This window comes from Schistocerca cancellata, chromosome 1 (genome assembly GCF_023864275.1).
Source record: "Schistocerca cancellata isolate TAMUIC-IGC-003103 chromosome 1, iqSchCanc2.1, whole genome shotgun sequence".
NCBI lineage: Eukaryota > Metazoa > Arthropoda > Insecta > Orthoptera > Acrididae > Schistocerca > Schistocerca cancellata.
In genome coordinates, this window is record NC_064626.1 from 205,096,861 (window position 1) to 205,111,509 (window position 14,649).

At 36.5% G+C, this 14,649-nt stretch overlaps 1 protein-coding gene across 1 annotated transcript in view; it reads left to right on the top strand.

Moving 5' to 3' along the window:
- Nucleotides 1-3,764, top strand: part of LOC126163875 (adenylate kinase 7-like) — a 56,276-nt gene extending 52,512 nt beyond the window's left edge. The window contains exon 4 of the mRNA XM_049920196.1: nt 3,612-3,764. Within this exon, the coding sequence (XP_049776153.1) occupies nt 3,612-3,764 (153 nt within the window). The remainder of the gene's footprint in view (nt 1-3,611) is intronic.
- Nucleotides 3,765-14,649: the final 10,885 nt, after the last annotated feature.

Consider the following 14,649-nt stretch of genomic DNA (forward strand, 5'->3'; position numbering starts at 1 on the left):
ACACCCTGTATATTCACATATAGGTTCAATTTGTTCTTCAAATGGCATCCATGTTATCATTTCATGAATCAGGAATTCCTCTGGCAACCATTTGGACACTTTCAAGATGAATTGGAGACTAGCAGTCCTCTGACCTGTGTATGATGTGGCATTTCCTGTTTTGGAGGATAATTTAAGGGCACCTAGTTGTGAAAATGACCAAAAATTACTGTGTGAGAAAAATCAACTTCTCCCAATTTCAAAAATGCATGGTTTACAAACATTGACACTCTATTTGATCTTGAAAGCATTTCAAATAAAACATTGCACTTGAGTCATACTCCTTGCAATTTCAGTGGTGATGCATTGTAAGTAGAAAAATTTATTTCTCTTGAGTTCTGGCAGTCATTTTCTCAGAATTCCACAGATGTGTTTAAGAAGACAATAACTGTAACAGAGTTTACATATACACCTTTTATTCTTTGTTGTCATGAATTATGATTTGGATACATATTTCCACTGTGTGTGTCTTTGCTTTTCCAGTTTTGTTTCTCCGTTTATGGTATACAAAGTGGGAAATTCAAGAAGTTTCATTCTAAACATAAGTTTTGTAGCAATCAGTTTAAAATTCTAGCAATTTACAGGACACTGTGGAAGAATTTTCTGTATAACAAGAGAAACCACCAGGCAATGCGAGCACATGCACACTGGCACATGGGCGCGCGCACACAGCAGTTCATCAAGTAGATTGGGGTGAGTCATCGTGTTGGGAGGGGTGGGCGGAGGGAAAAATGAAGTGGGATGCAGGATGAGGGGGTTGGGATGGGTGTGATTGAACAGAGGAAGGGGAGACTGTTGGGTAGAAGGTGTGGATGCAGTGGGTTAGCAGAAATTGAAGCCAGGAGGATTATTGGAACAACAGATGTTTTGCGAGGATAACTCTCATCTTCATAGTTTTTATTGTGTGTGTGTGTGTGTGTGTGTGTGTGTGTGTGTGTGTGTCCTCATAAACCACTGGAACTTTTTTCAACCAAACTTTGTACACAAACCCATTACTGTCTGGCAACAATTGCTGTAGGGTTAAGAACAAACTATCTAACATATCAGGGCTATTCAGAAAAAGTAGTGAACATTTTGGCATTAAAAAAAACTAAGTACATGAAATACATTTTATTATACACATCTGAAAGAGTGACTGACATACTACTTTTCCACATAGTCACCAAACACATTGAGGCACTTACTATAACTGTGTACAAGATGTGAAATACCTTCATCATAAAATTCTGCCGCATGAGACTTCAGCCAGTGAGTCACACCCACCTGGAGTTCCGCATCATCATCAAAGCACTGCATTGCAAGCCAGTTCTTCATCTTGGGAAACAAGTGGAAGTCGCTTGGTGCAAGATCGGGGCTGTAGGGCGGATGAGGGAAAATTTCCCTTTTGATTGAATTAAGGAGTTCTTTAGTGCGGTTTGCCATGTGAGGTCAAGCATTGTCATGCAAAAACAAAATTTTTGATGTCAGCTTTCCTCGGTGTTTGTTTTGAAATGCTCTTCTAAGGCTGTGCAAAGTTTGACAGTGCTGGGCAGAATTTATGGTTGCTCCACATTTGAGAAAATAAATAAGAAGCACATCTTGCTTATCCCAAAACACTGTTGCCATCAACTTCCTTGTAGACAAGGTTTGCGAACATTTTCTTGGTTTTTGGTGGGACCTTGTGTGCCCTCACTCCATGGACTGTAATTTTGTCTCGTAATTGATGTGTTTTGCTCAAGTCTCATCACCGGTTATGATTCGATCCAGTAATGAATCACCATGTTTGTGGTAGGCCTCCAGAAAATGTCAACATTGCCCCCATTTGCTGTTCTTTCTGGTGCTCTGTAAGCATTTTGGGCACCCATTGTGCACAAAATTTGTGTTAGCCTTGCTTTTGAGTAACAATTTCAAATAACAAAGGCCATGAAACTTGTGGAAAAGAAAGCAAAAGCTCCATTATTGTGAAGCAACCGTTTTCACGAATTGTTTCATCAACTTTAGTGACAAGATCATCAGTCACAATGCTCAGGCATCCACTCTTCTCTTCATCATGAACGTTTGTTTGGCCATTTTTAAACCAAATGCACCATTTCTGGACGGAACATTCACTCATTACGTTGTTTCTGTACAATTCGCACAGTTCACGATAAATTTCTATAGGTTTTAGGTTTTTCGCCAACAAAAACCGTATCACAGACCGCACCTTACAACTGACGGGATTTTTGATTGCAGCACGCATTTCAAATTCAAATACCGAAAAAACCAGATGCACAGAGACGTTCCCGCTGTCATGGATGGATGCCGACTGAGCTGCCGAGCATGCACATACCAAAATATGTGTGATCAGCGCATCCCTAGCGGTGTCAGACAAACATTCCCTACTTTCTGAATAGACCTCGAAGATCAGGAGACACAGCATCATAAACAATGAGATGCAGGAAAAACAGCTGCATCATGCATGATGTTTAAATGTATTACTTATTTGCTACAAACTGTAATCACAATAAATTTTCCAAGCAGTATCCACATATACCACTAAATGCATCCACAAAAGTATATCATAGCATCACACTTAGTTCAGGAGATATGATCTCATAAGACCTGAGATTCGTGAAAAACTGCCACATTATGTTCATTACAGCTTTCATTTGCAAAGTGCAAATGGCTCTATGCAAAAACAGTAGCTGTCTATAGAGCTATGAAAGAGGTGTCGCCATAGAGATGTGTATACAATTGCATTGCAGGCAAGCAGACACTGCAAATGTTGGGGGATCACATTTTTTAATTTTGATACTGTACTTATACATCTGTACATTATGCATATTTCTATATTTCTTTGTATGGATGTTTCATAATTTAAAAGGTGTGTTCATAAATACAAGGAATTAAATTTTTTCAATACTCCACTACAAACACAGTTCATTTTTTGCTTTTGTTTCTAATAGAAAATTGGCAATATCAATACCTGGACAACACCAGATTTGTCAGGTAGAGAGAGAGAGAGAGAGAGAGAGAGAGAAAGGGAAAGTGGTGGAAAGGGGGTGGGGAACAGTGACAGAAGAAGACCTATACGACTGGTATGGATAAGGAGTGGTGTGGACAATTACAGAAGAGAAAAAGTAAAATGTAAGATGGGGCAGTGGGAAACAGGTTAGTGAAGGTTTAGTGCAGGATATGCTGAAAAGACAATTTCCACCTGTGTGGTTCAGAGAAACTGGTGCTGGAGGGGAGTATCTAAATGGTACATGTAGTGAAACAGCTGTTAAAGTCATTTTTGTTGTGGTGCACAACATGTACAGTGACAGGTCATGTTTGCAGCTAGCCACAGTTTGGCAGTGGCTATTCATACAAGTAGACATTTGGTTATCTGTCATGCCCTTCCATCCAGGAATTTCCATTATCATTAAGTTTAAATATTGTCATATTCCTTGAAATTTTTCTAACAGCCTAATTGTGGAGAAATGTGATGGAAAAAAATGAGTGTACTTTGCAGAACATTATAGGCTTGCTCCAAGACTGAGCTGCTCTGAACTAGTAAAATTAACCATTCACTTTTTACCTGACAACTAGTACTTGACCTTTTGTTTTTTCAGGCTGAATATTTATTCAGAGAAAATCCAGAAGGCAAAATGTTGGAGCCACACTATCATCCAGCTGCTGAGGAACTCTTTTCATCCATTAAGAAATTTCAGAGTATTGCAAGAAAAAGTGGGGAAGGAGGCCAGTCCACTGATACTGAGTCGTAGTAACACCTGACTATCACATTTAGACCTTATTGTTAACAAGTGTCAAAGCCTGTTTGCTTGCTTTTTGAATGAATTGTATCCAATATTTAGCTCTCAGGAGAGAAGATCATAAAATAATTTTATTTGTCATAAATAAAAACTGTTCATGTTTTCCATTTAGTTACTCAGAAGAAAAGACAGTACTAATTTCATTTTCTTGGGTGTTTAAACATACATGAGCTCTTCTTGATTCAAAAGTGAAGTATTTCTATGTGTGGCATTGGGACAAACCATATTACATTGAAAAAATATTCAAAAAATTGCTTGGCAGACACTGCATTTACCACCATCAGGTATCAGCTTTGCCCAATCTGTCGGAGATCATAAAAATCATGAAGTCGCTAAAAAGCAGTAACTCCTCTAGCTATGACAATATTGCAATCAAGCTGGTAAAATCTTGTGTTGATGTGGTAACATTTGATTTGAATTACCTAACAAAGAGTCGAAGATGAATTCCTAGGTCAATAAAGCCTGAAAAGGAGTTTGTTCTACCATAATATTTTTAAATTTAAACTGTAGCACTTGAAACTGAATGGCTTTGTTTTCCTGTACATACTACATAGCCCAAGGCTCAAATGATGAAAAAAAAACAGTTTTTCTCCACTTGTTATAGCTTAATTTGTTAAAATTGTGTCACTTGGACCTATGTGATTTGGGTGTTTAAAAATTCACAACATGCACAAATATCAGTACTAAAATTTTATTTCTGCATGTCTGAGATGTGGATAATGTAACAATAGAAAATCCAGGATGGAATGTAACAATATTGTGAAAAGGAAAGTTGCTACTCACCATATAGCAAAGATGATGAGTTGAAGACTTGACGCAACAAAAACACTGTCAGAAATATAGCTTTCAACACACACACACACACACACACACACACACACACACACACACACACACAGAGTCTCAGGTAACTGAGGCACGTGAGTTGCATTTGTGTAAGTGTGCATGTGTGTGTTCACCATCTAATTCTGACGAAGGTCGTACTGGCTGAAACCTATATTTGTGACAGTCTTTTTGTTGTACCTATCTGTTACTCAGCATTCCTTTTCACAATATGCATAATGTATTTCTTTCTGACAGTGGAGGTCTTTATTTACTTATTGTTCAAATGTGTGAAGTTACACACCAATTCAGATCTCTTATTACATTCATATCTACATCGACATGATTACCCTGCAACTCACACTTGAGTGCCTGACAGATGGTTTTTTGAGCCACCTTCAGAGTATTTCTGTGCCATTCCAATAATGTTTTACAAAGTGTTTGATGCTGATGCCTTCCATGTAACTAAAGTGGTAATTTCTGATGACACTATTTCTTTCTGATGAGCAGTTTGAAGCATATGATAGTGAGGGGAATATCTGTGAAGGGGGAAATCACACCACTGACAATAGCATTCATCCTATGCCTGAATCAGAATACGCTCCAGACATTGAAACTTCACATGGCAATGTGCAACATTTTCCACAAACTGGAAAAAAATCCAGGCAAATGTTGTAAAATGACTCCTGGTCCCACAACACATTTAAAATCTGAGTAAGTTAGTAAAATCCTTTTTTGAAACTCCAATGAATGATAATATTTAGAGTATTGTGATGTAAGTGACTAATATTCAGGTTCAAAAAGTTTATAGTGACAGTTGAGAAGAATTAAATCAAATTATACTTGAAGTCTGTATTGGTTAGTTATTCCTGGCTGATGTGTATAAATTATATGGTGAATAAATGGAATCTATGGGATCCAGAAACAGGTAGAGAAATCTTTCCTGCCATAATGTCACAGAAACTATTCCGTTGCATCTCAGTGTGTGTGTTACACTTTGGTGACAAGTCTGAGCAAAGAGCATGAAGGGCAAATGCCAAGTTAGGACATAACAGTTTAGTGGGTAAAGTGGATGCAGATACATTTTAGATTACATAATCCTTTTTAAAGGTAAAGATGTATGAAAAAATAGAATGTAATTTAAAATCATAACAACTTTTAACAATTTATGAGAGTATTCCCTTAAATACCAATCAGATTATTATGATCCATGAGAGCATACATGTAAGAAAGGCACAGGGTTAAGACAGAGTCATAAGGGTTATTCTTAAGTTTTCAATTATCATGGTTCACAAGGAAATCCCCATGCCACAATACTGCTAGAGGAGCCCAAACAAAATGATACAGCCCATTGATAAAGGAGTACATATGAGGGATAGCCATAACATTTTAATTATGTCCTCGAAAAATGTTATTATTTTTGTTATTGGTGGTGGTGGTGGTGGCGGCGATGGTCTTAAGTTTGAAGATGTAGCTATCCACACTAATCTATCCTGTTAAAGGCTATTCACTCTTCATATGTGATTCAACCAATATCCACCTGAACCTGCTTATTTATTTAAGTCTTGGTCTCCAGCTACAGTTTTTATCCTCTATTATAAAATTAAAAATTATTTGATGCCTAAGCATTTGTTCTATCAACCAGCCCATTCTTTTAGTCAGGTTGTACCATAAATTTGTCCTTTCTCTAATTTGATTCAGTACCCTCTCATTAGTTATCCAATATCAATAGCATTGCCACTTTGGATCCATCTGTTCTCACCTGATCATGACTTTTAACAAACGTCAGGTTTGATTATTTCTTGGATGGGTGACTGCTCAAATACACTGCGTGCCCTTGGCTCAGGCGCCTACAAGTCGCCAAATATGGAGAATTAGTTTATGCAGAAGTTTGTGGATGAATGGAGGAAAATGATTGAGGATCATTGATACTTTGTTATTTTTAAAGAGGATTTTTCCAATTTCAGAGTAACATACCTTTTGTAACAAAAAGATGAAATTAAAGAAAAGTACAGTCGGTAACTTGTGTCAGTGATGATGAAATGATGATGAGGACAACTCAACATGCAGACCAGGAGCAGAGAAAATCTTCAATCTGGCCAACATGGTAGGCAAACACATTACCACCCAGCTAAGCACATGGACATTGAGAAAGAATTACATACAGACAGTGGCAATGAGTTCCATAGTAAAAATGTAAGTAAGTAAGTTTACTAATTCTGTTGGACTAAAATATTCACTTACTGCACCACATATTTCTCAGCAGAATGGAGTTGCTGAGCCGGGAAGTAGAATTTTTGCAAGTTGGTATATTCTTGTCTCTGCTTTGCTGAATACCTACCAAACGCATTGTGGGGTGATGCAGTTTTGGCTGCAATAATATATACACTTTGAATCAAACTGGCCCCATAAAAACTAAAGGTAAAACTCCATTTGAAATATTTTTGAAGAAAGAGTTGCATTTTGATAATTTGGTGATTTGGAACAGAATGCTATGCTTGGTTTCCTATGAAAAATGGAAGTAGTTTGATGCTAAATTTTCAACAGGATATGTATTTGGTTTGAAATATTTTTGAAGAAAGAAGATTGTTTTTACAATTTGGTGATGTTTGGGACAGAATGCTATGTTTGGATTCCTATGAAAAAATTGATGAAGTTTGATGCTAAATCTTAAAAAGATATGTATCTGGGTGTGATGGTTGCGAAAGACAAAGGAAGCCACAATTTACATATATGAATAAATGTGAAGAAACTATCATGTTATTGTGAAGATTCAGTCAATCAACCAAGAATTATGCATCTTTGTGAGATACCAAGGAATTCTAAAGAAGCAGTGCAGGCAGAAAATTCTGAAGAATGGAAGAAAACAATGGAGAAAGATATCAATGCTCCAAAGAAAAATTAAACATGGAACCTAGTTTATAAAACTAAAACAAATAAGGTGATTAAAAATCAAATAATGAAGTGGTTCAATATAAGGCTCAATTGACGGCAGAAGGATGTACTCAGTATTTTATATGTTGACACATTTAGCCACATAGCATGATTGGACATGACGAGAGCCCTGTTGAGTATTGTAATTAAACATGCATTGTGTGTAAGGCAGCCTGGTGAAAGGACAGCATTTCTCAATGGTATTTTGGAGGACGATGTCTCCATGTATCAACCAGAGGGCTTTAATGGTGGTGCAGGATGTGTGTGCATATTACTGAAGAGTTGTTATGGTTCAAATCAAGCCTCAAAGTATTCATATGAATGTCTTGTTAAATTTCTTACTGAATGTCATTTACAGGAGAGTTGTTCAGATCCATGTGGGTTCTGTGGTGAAAATCTGGTATTTCTGTGGTACATTAATAATGGATTTGCTTTGGTCTCTATTAATGTAACAACTAAATGTATTGAACAGTTGGGTAAATGCTTTCAGTTTACTGTAGAAAAGATTGATTTCTTCTTGGCTTAAAAATAAAAAAATGACAACTATATTCAAATAAATCAGTCTGCATATATGGAATGAATTGTAGAGAAGTATGGGATGATGGATGCAAAAACATTATCTATAAACACTGAACCAGGATGGATACCAGCTCTGTCACCTCCTTTGAATAATACTGAACTCTATTGAGAAATATTTGGAAATGTGCTGTATTTAACACAAGTTAGGAGACCAGATTTATTATATACATATACTGTTAGCATTGCATCCAGAGTTCGAGACTAACAAAAGCACATTTCACATTGCTCAAATGAATATTCAGATATCTTAAATCAACAATTACAGGTGGCTTTACATCTTAAATCAACAATTACAGCTGGCTTTAAGTTTGAGAAAGATGAAGACGGTAGTACTGAAGCTTATAGTGATGCTCGTCATGGTGGGAACAAATGCACAAGACAATCAAGACATGGCATTCTACTGAAGTTTTAGATCTAATTACATGGAAAAGTAAATTACAGCTCATTTCAGTGGAGGCGGAATATGTAGCTGCATGTAAAGGTCTAAAATCAGTTGTGTCATCAGATTTATTTCTGGAAGAACTTACAGCTGTTTGTGAATCCTCAGTTCGTATTTTGCAAAGTTACTGGTGATGAAGGAACTTTTTGGTATAGTGTCTGGAGTAACATATGTGTAAACATTACAGGAGAGTATGAAAGTATCAGTGTTTATTATGATTTGTTATGTGTATGCATTATCAATCTTTGAAGGTCGTCAGCTGCTGTTATTGGAACATCTTGAGTTGACTTCAGTGTGGTGTTGGTTGTACTTTGATGGTTGACGTATTATTCCAGTATTGTCATACTTTTGTGATGTTTTAAATAAGTGATTTTTTTTTTTAATTGGTATTTGATATTTTATCAAAAGGAAATACGTGGTTTTGAGATTTATGTAGGAAAGGAGAAAAATTAATTATGCTTGTTAAGGTCTAATCTGGAATGTGGTCATGAGGTTGGTGGAAAATTTGTGTAAACTTTGGAGGTACAGGTATTTGTTGATATATAACTTGACTATGTAACTTAGGAAGGTAGGTGTATATAATTGTTGGAGCTGTAAATTAGGACATACTGGCAGGGCACTCTTTTCAAACGGACATTTCTTTTAAAGAATGTGGTTGAGGTTCTTTAATTGCAGAATTGAGATAAATGAAAATGCCATGTTATTTAAATAGTTCGACAGTAAGGTAGTTCATCTTGCATATACTTATCAAAAGTGAGAAGCCTGTTCAAAATGTCACATAACTGTCTGTTCCCACTAGGTAAAAGTAAAAGAGCACAGAACATAAATGGGTCATTTACCCTCAACCACGTACTTTATAGTGATTTGCAGAGTAGGAATGTAGATGTCTGATGCCTTCCCAAAACATTGTCCTGTCCTTGTTTGCAAGACAGACGAAATCTTCTTTTCAGTATCTCATGTGTAGATATTCATGACTTTAGTTTAGTCATAACTTCAATTAATTTTTATAGACAGATTAACTAAATATAAGAGGCATTGAGCAGCAGATAAATATGTTGAAAAAACTTACCACTAGCGAATGCCAATAACAATAGTTCAGGTATACAAGCTGGCACCACAAGGTGAAGATGAAGGGATATCGATAGCATTTGAGGATATTAAATTGGTAATTCAGTATGTAAAAGGAAATGATAATCTAATAATCATGGGGGATTGGGGAGAAGGAATTGCTGGAGAATATAGGTTTGGTCATGTGAATGACAGAGAAGGAAGACTAACTGAGTTTTGCAATAAATTTTAGCAAGTAATTTCGAATGCAGTATTCAAAATTCACAATAGGAGAAGGCATAATTGAAAGAGGCCTGGTGATATCAGAAGAGTCCTGCTGGAAATATCATAGTTGGACAGAGGTTCTGAAAACAGATATTGGATTGTAAGGCATATCCATTAGCAGATAAAGGCTAGGGCAACAATTTAGTAATGATGAAAAGCAGGCTGACTGATCTGGAAAAATCATTGTCCAAAAATGTAAGACACAGAAGTCCTAAGGAATGATGAGATGCATTTGAAGTTCTCTGAGAGTATAAATATTGTGATAATGAAGATCACAGTAGGCAATTCATTTGAAGAGGAATTGACATCTCTAAAAAGGGCAATCACAAAAATTGGACTGACAAACATGAGTACAAAGGAGGTAACTGCAAAGAAACCTTGGGTAATGGAAGAAATACTTCAGTTATTGATGAACAATGGAAATACAAAAGTCTTCAGGGATATTCTGGAACACAGAAATATAAGTGACTTCGAGATGAAATAAGTATTAAGTACGGGGAAGCCAGGCCAAACTGTCCACAGGATAAATGCGAAGAAACTGACAAAGAAAGTCAAAGGACTGATTCAGGGTATAAAATCTCGAAATAATCTTAAGTGAAATTAAAAGCAGAGGTGTCAACACTGAGAGTGAAAAGCGAATTCCACTGTTAAGTTCAGAGAAGAGAGCATGTAGATGTAAAGAGTACATGTACTGTGGGATGGGGAGATGATTTGTCCGATGATGTGACTCAGGAAGAAATGGGAGTCAGTAGGGAAGACATTGTTAAAGTCATAGTTTAATAGAAATTTGGAAGACTTGCAATCAAACAAGGGGGAAGGGAGAGAGAAAATGCATTTGGAATTCATGGAATCATTGGAGGAAATGGAAAACAAGTGAATATTTCAGTTAATGTATAAAAAATATAAGCCTAAAGACATATCATATACTTCAGGAGAAACAACATCCACACTATCCCAAACATAGCAAGGACAGATAAGTGCAAGAACTATTGCACAATCAGTTTAACAGCTCATGCATCCAAGTTGCTACCAAGAATAGTATATAGAGGAATGGAAAAGAAGAGAGAGAATATGTTAGATGAAGACCAATTTGGCTTTCAGATAGATAAGGGAATCAGAGAGGCAGCTTTGACATAGTGATTGATAATTGAAGCAAGACTTAAGGAAGACACATTCATAGGATTTGTCAATCTGGAAAAAAGAGTTTGACAATGTAAAATGGTACAAAATGTCATAATTCAGGGAAAACGAGGAGTAAATTCTATATGGATAATATCCATACATACAACAATCAAGAGGGAACAACAAGAATTACTGTTCAGTCTATAAATTAAAGAAACAATGGCATGAATAAAATGGACTTTCAAGAGCAGAATTAAAATTCAGAATGAAAGGGCATCAATGGTAAGACTGACTGATGACATTGCAATCCCCAGTGAAAGTGGAGAAGAATTACTGGACATGTTGAGTGGAATGGACAATTTGATGAGATTGAGAGTAAATTGAAAAAGATAAGAGTAATGAAGAGTAGCAGAAATGAGATAATCAATCAACTTAACATCAAAACTGGAGATCACAAAGCAAATTAAGTTACACAAAGTAAATTAATTTAAGGAATTCAGCTACCTTTGTAAGGAAAATAACATGTGATGGATGAAACAAGGAGGACATAAAAAGCTGATTATCACAAGCACAGAGGGCATTCATGTCTAGAAGAAGTCTACTATTATCAAACATCTGAATTAGGGAAAGAAATTTCTGAGAATATGTATCTGGACTACAGCATTGCATGGTAGTGAATCATGGACTGATGGAAAACTGAAAAAGAAGACAACCAAAGAATTTGAGATGTGGTGCTATAGAATAATATTGAAAATAGGGTGGACTGATAGATAAGCAATGAGGAGACTCTCCCTAGAATAGGAGAAGAAAGTAACACATGGAAAACACTGACAAGATAGAATATGTGTTAAGAGATGAGGGAATTGTAGAGATTAAAAATTGGAACACATTGGACACTTCTCTCCCCCTGCTGCATGATACTTCAGCCTGACTTGTTTTCCATATGCCTGTCTTCTGCCGAGCACTTCTGCTTTATGTTATGAAGGGAAGATTGCATTCATGCTAGAGGGATGCCACTAATGCCATGATACTCTAGTTTGCTCTGCATCCATACTCATACTCGTAAGATTCAGCATTTGTCATGACTTCTGTACATTAGGCACACTCATAATACACATGCGATATATTGCAACAACACTGTGATGAACATCGTAGAGTCCAATACTTTGCATTCACTCTAATAACTGATGAAACTTACTTTCAGCAGATGTGTGTTACACTCAGCACATGAATTGATCACTGGTACCAACAGCTGCAGAAAGGTATTAAGTTGTTACAAAGTGATAGGATGCTACAAAACAGCTGCACATTGTTTGTACACAATGTTATTTCCTTTCCAAATAATTCCTATATAAACAGGTCTTTCATAATTAATCAGTTTTACACTCAAAACAATTTTTCCAATGGTTGCAGAGTGTTTCCAATTCGTGCTGTAATAGTTGCTTTTATTGGCTGTGTAGTTGCTCATGGACTATGTCATTTATCTGCTATTGTGGTAGACGTGTTTTCCTGCCATTGCTATTCAGAATGGCTGACTAGGAGGTTATTTGGGGGAATCTTCTCCATATGAACATGTGCAAATGAACACTGAACATTGCCGTGCAGTGGAAGTAAGTCATTATGACACTGCAAAATAACAACTTGACCAAAGAGAGAGAATTAATGGTAGATCTCTCAGTGCTGTAGTCTAGTAAGGATACATGATACAGTACCTGGCAAAAAAAAAGTGAAGCTCCCAGAGAAATAGAAAACTAAATGAAATCTCATGATTTGAGAGGGTATATGTTGCTATTTTTGTGATTTGAAATTACAGACAACTTGAAAATGTGAGACTATTTATCAGTACGAGGAACCACCCGCACTTGGATGTATGCACCGATCCAGTTGCGAAGGGTATCATAAAAGTCTCATATCCTCTTGTGAGTCAAGATGGCCCACAACAGTTGTAACTGGTCCTTGATATTCTAGATACTGGCACTGGGATGACTTTCACTTCCAAACTGGTGCCACACACATTGTATTAGTACAGAAATGGGGATCTTGCTGGCCATGGTGGTATTATTACATCACACAGGCAGTCCATAGTGTGACATGCTCTAATGCTTTTTGGACGACACAAAACAGTGTGGTACCGAGGTGCAAGACTCTCACGTGCCTCACAGTTTGTGCACAGCTGATCTTCTTCTCTGGATAGCTGACTAGGTCAATCTCAAAAACCTCCTTCTCTGAAGAATAATATTCGTTACAGGAATTTAACCGTCTCTCTCTCTCTCTCTCTCTCCCTCTCTCTCTCTCACTCTCTATCTCCCCTCTTGAAATTAGTGGATACTCGCAGAATACTTGTAGTTTAGCCTTGATATATTTCAACTTCTACAAAAAAAAATTCACCACTTCTCACATAAACATTCGAATATTTGCAAGTCAACCGATTTGTCTAGCATTAGATTCGATTAAATACATTTTTTAGCATAGTTTTTGCAACCACATAATTATGAAAATGTCTTTCTTATAGCAAGTCCAACACATGAAGTATAATTAAATGTCTATAATCAATTGTTCATTTTTCTTTAACAATAATTACAGACACTAAAACAGCAAAGAATACTACATGATTACTTCCTGCTCTTCCAATATGGCTTCTGTGGTGTGAATGGCAAACACTTGTCGATGCCATTCAACCATTGCGTCTACCTTGTGCTCGTGACTCCTTTCCAGCCTGCACACATTAAAATATGTGTTCGAGACAGGAGAAGGATGAGTGGTTCTGGAATTTACACAGAAATTCTCGAAGCACTACAATGCCACATAAAAAGAGCAAACTGGAATCTTCTATCTACTCATATTGGAACCCTTACAATAATTTTTGTTCTATATGCATTATTCCATTTTTATACATTCTCTACAATACATATAGCCATTTGTGAATATTTCAAAACATTTACAAGGATAAGTTTCAGTTGCATTTATTTTTCAGAATCTTTAATGTGCTGATTCTCATAGTGTAGGCAATTTTCAGGAAAACTTTGTTATTTGAAAACTGTGGATAAATTAACTTTTTACTACAAAATGCAAGAATAATTTCTTGTGAGCTAATCAGCACCTCTGATAATATTGACACCACCCATTAGAAAGACTGATATCCTGAATTTACTGTATAGTATTTTGAATTATAGGAAACTAATTAGTTTATGAGTGGTATTAAACAGTGAATGAAAAGAATTTTGAGTGATTAAATGTTTGTGGACAATAGATAAGATAGTGTATGTAACACTTAAAACAATAGTAGACATAGTTGAACACAATGCTACATTGACAAATAGTGAATGCATTCTGCCACAATGGATCCATCTTTTTTCAACCAATGAGAAGACAAAGATGACAGGATGACATCAGCAAACCCCAGAAATAAAAACAATGTAGTGAGCTGAAGTGGGAGTTAGGGGGAGGAGTAGCAAGTGGGTGTCAGTAATGAATGGTAACAGCACCTGGTGCCAGGATAACGTAAGCATCGTTAATATTGAGGGCCAGCTGGTAAAAATTAAAAGTGAACCTTGTGAAAACAGTATGTTTGAGGATAGGGATCAAGAACTAGTATTTGGAGAGAAACAG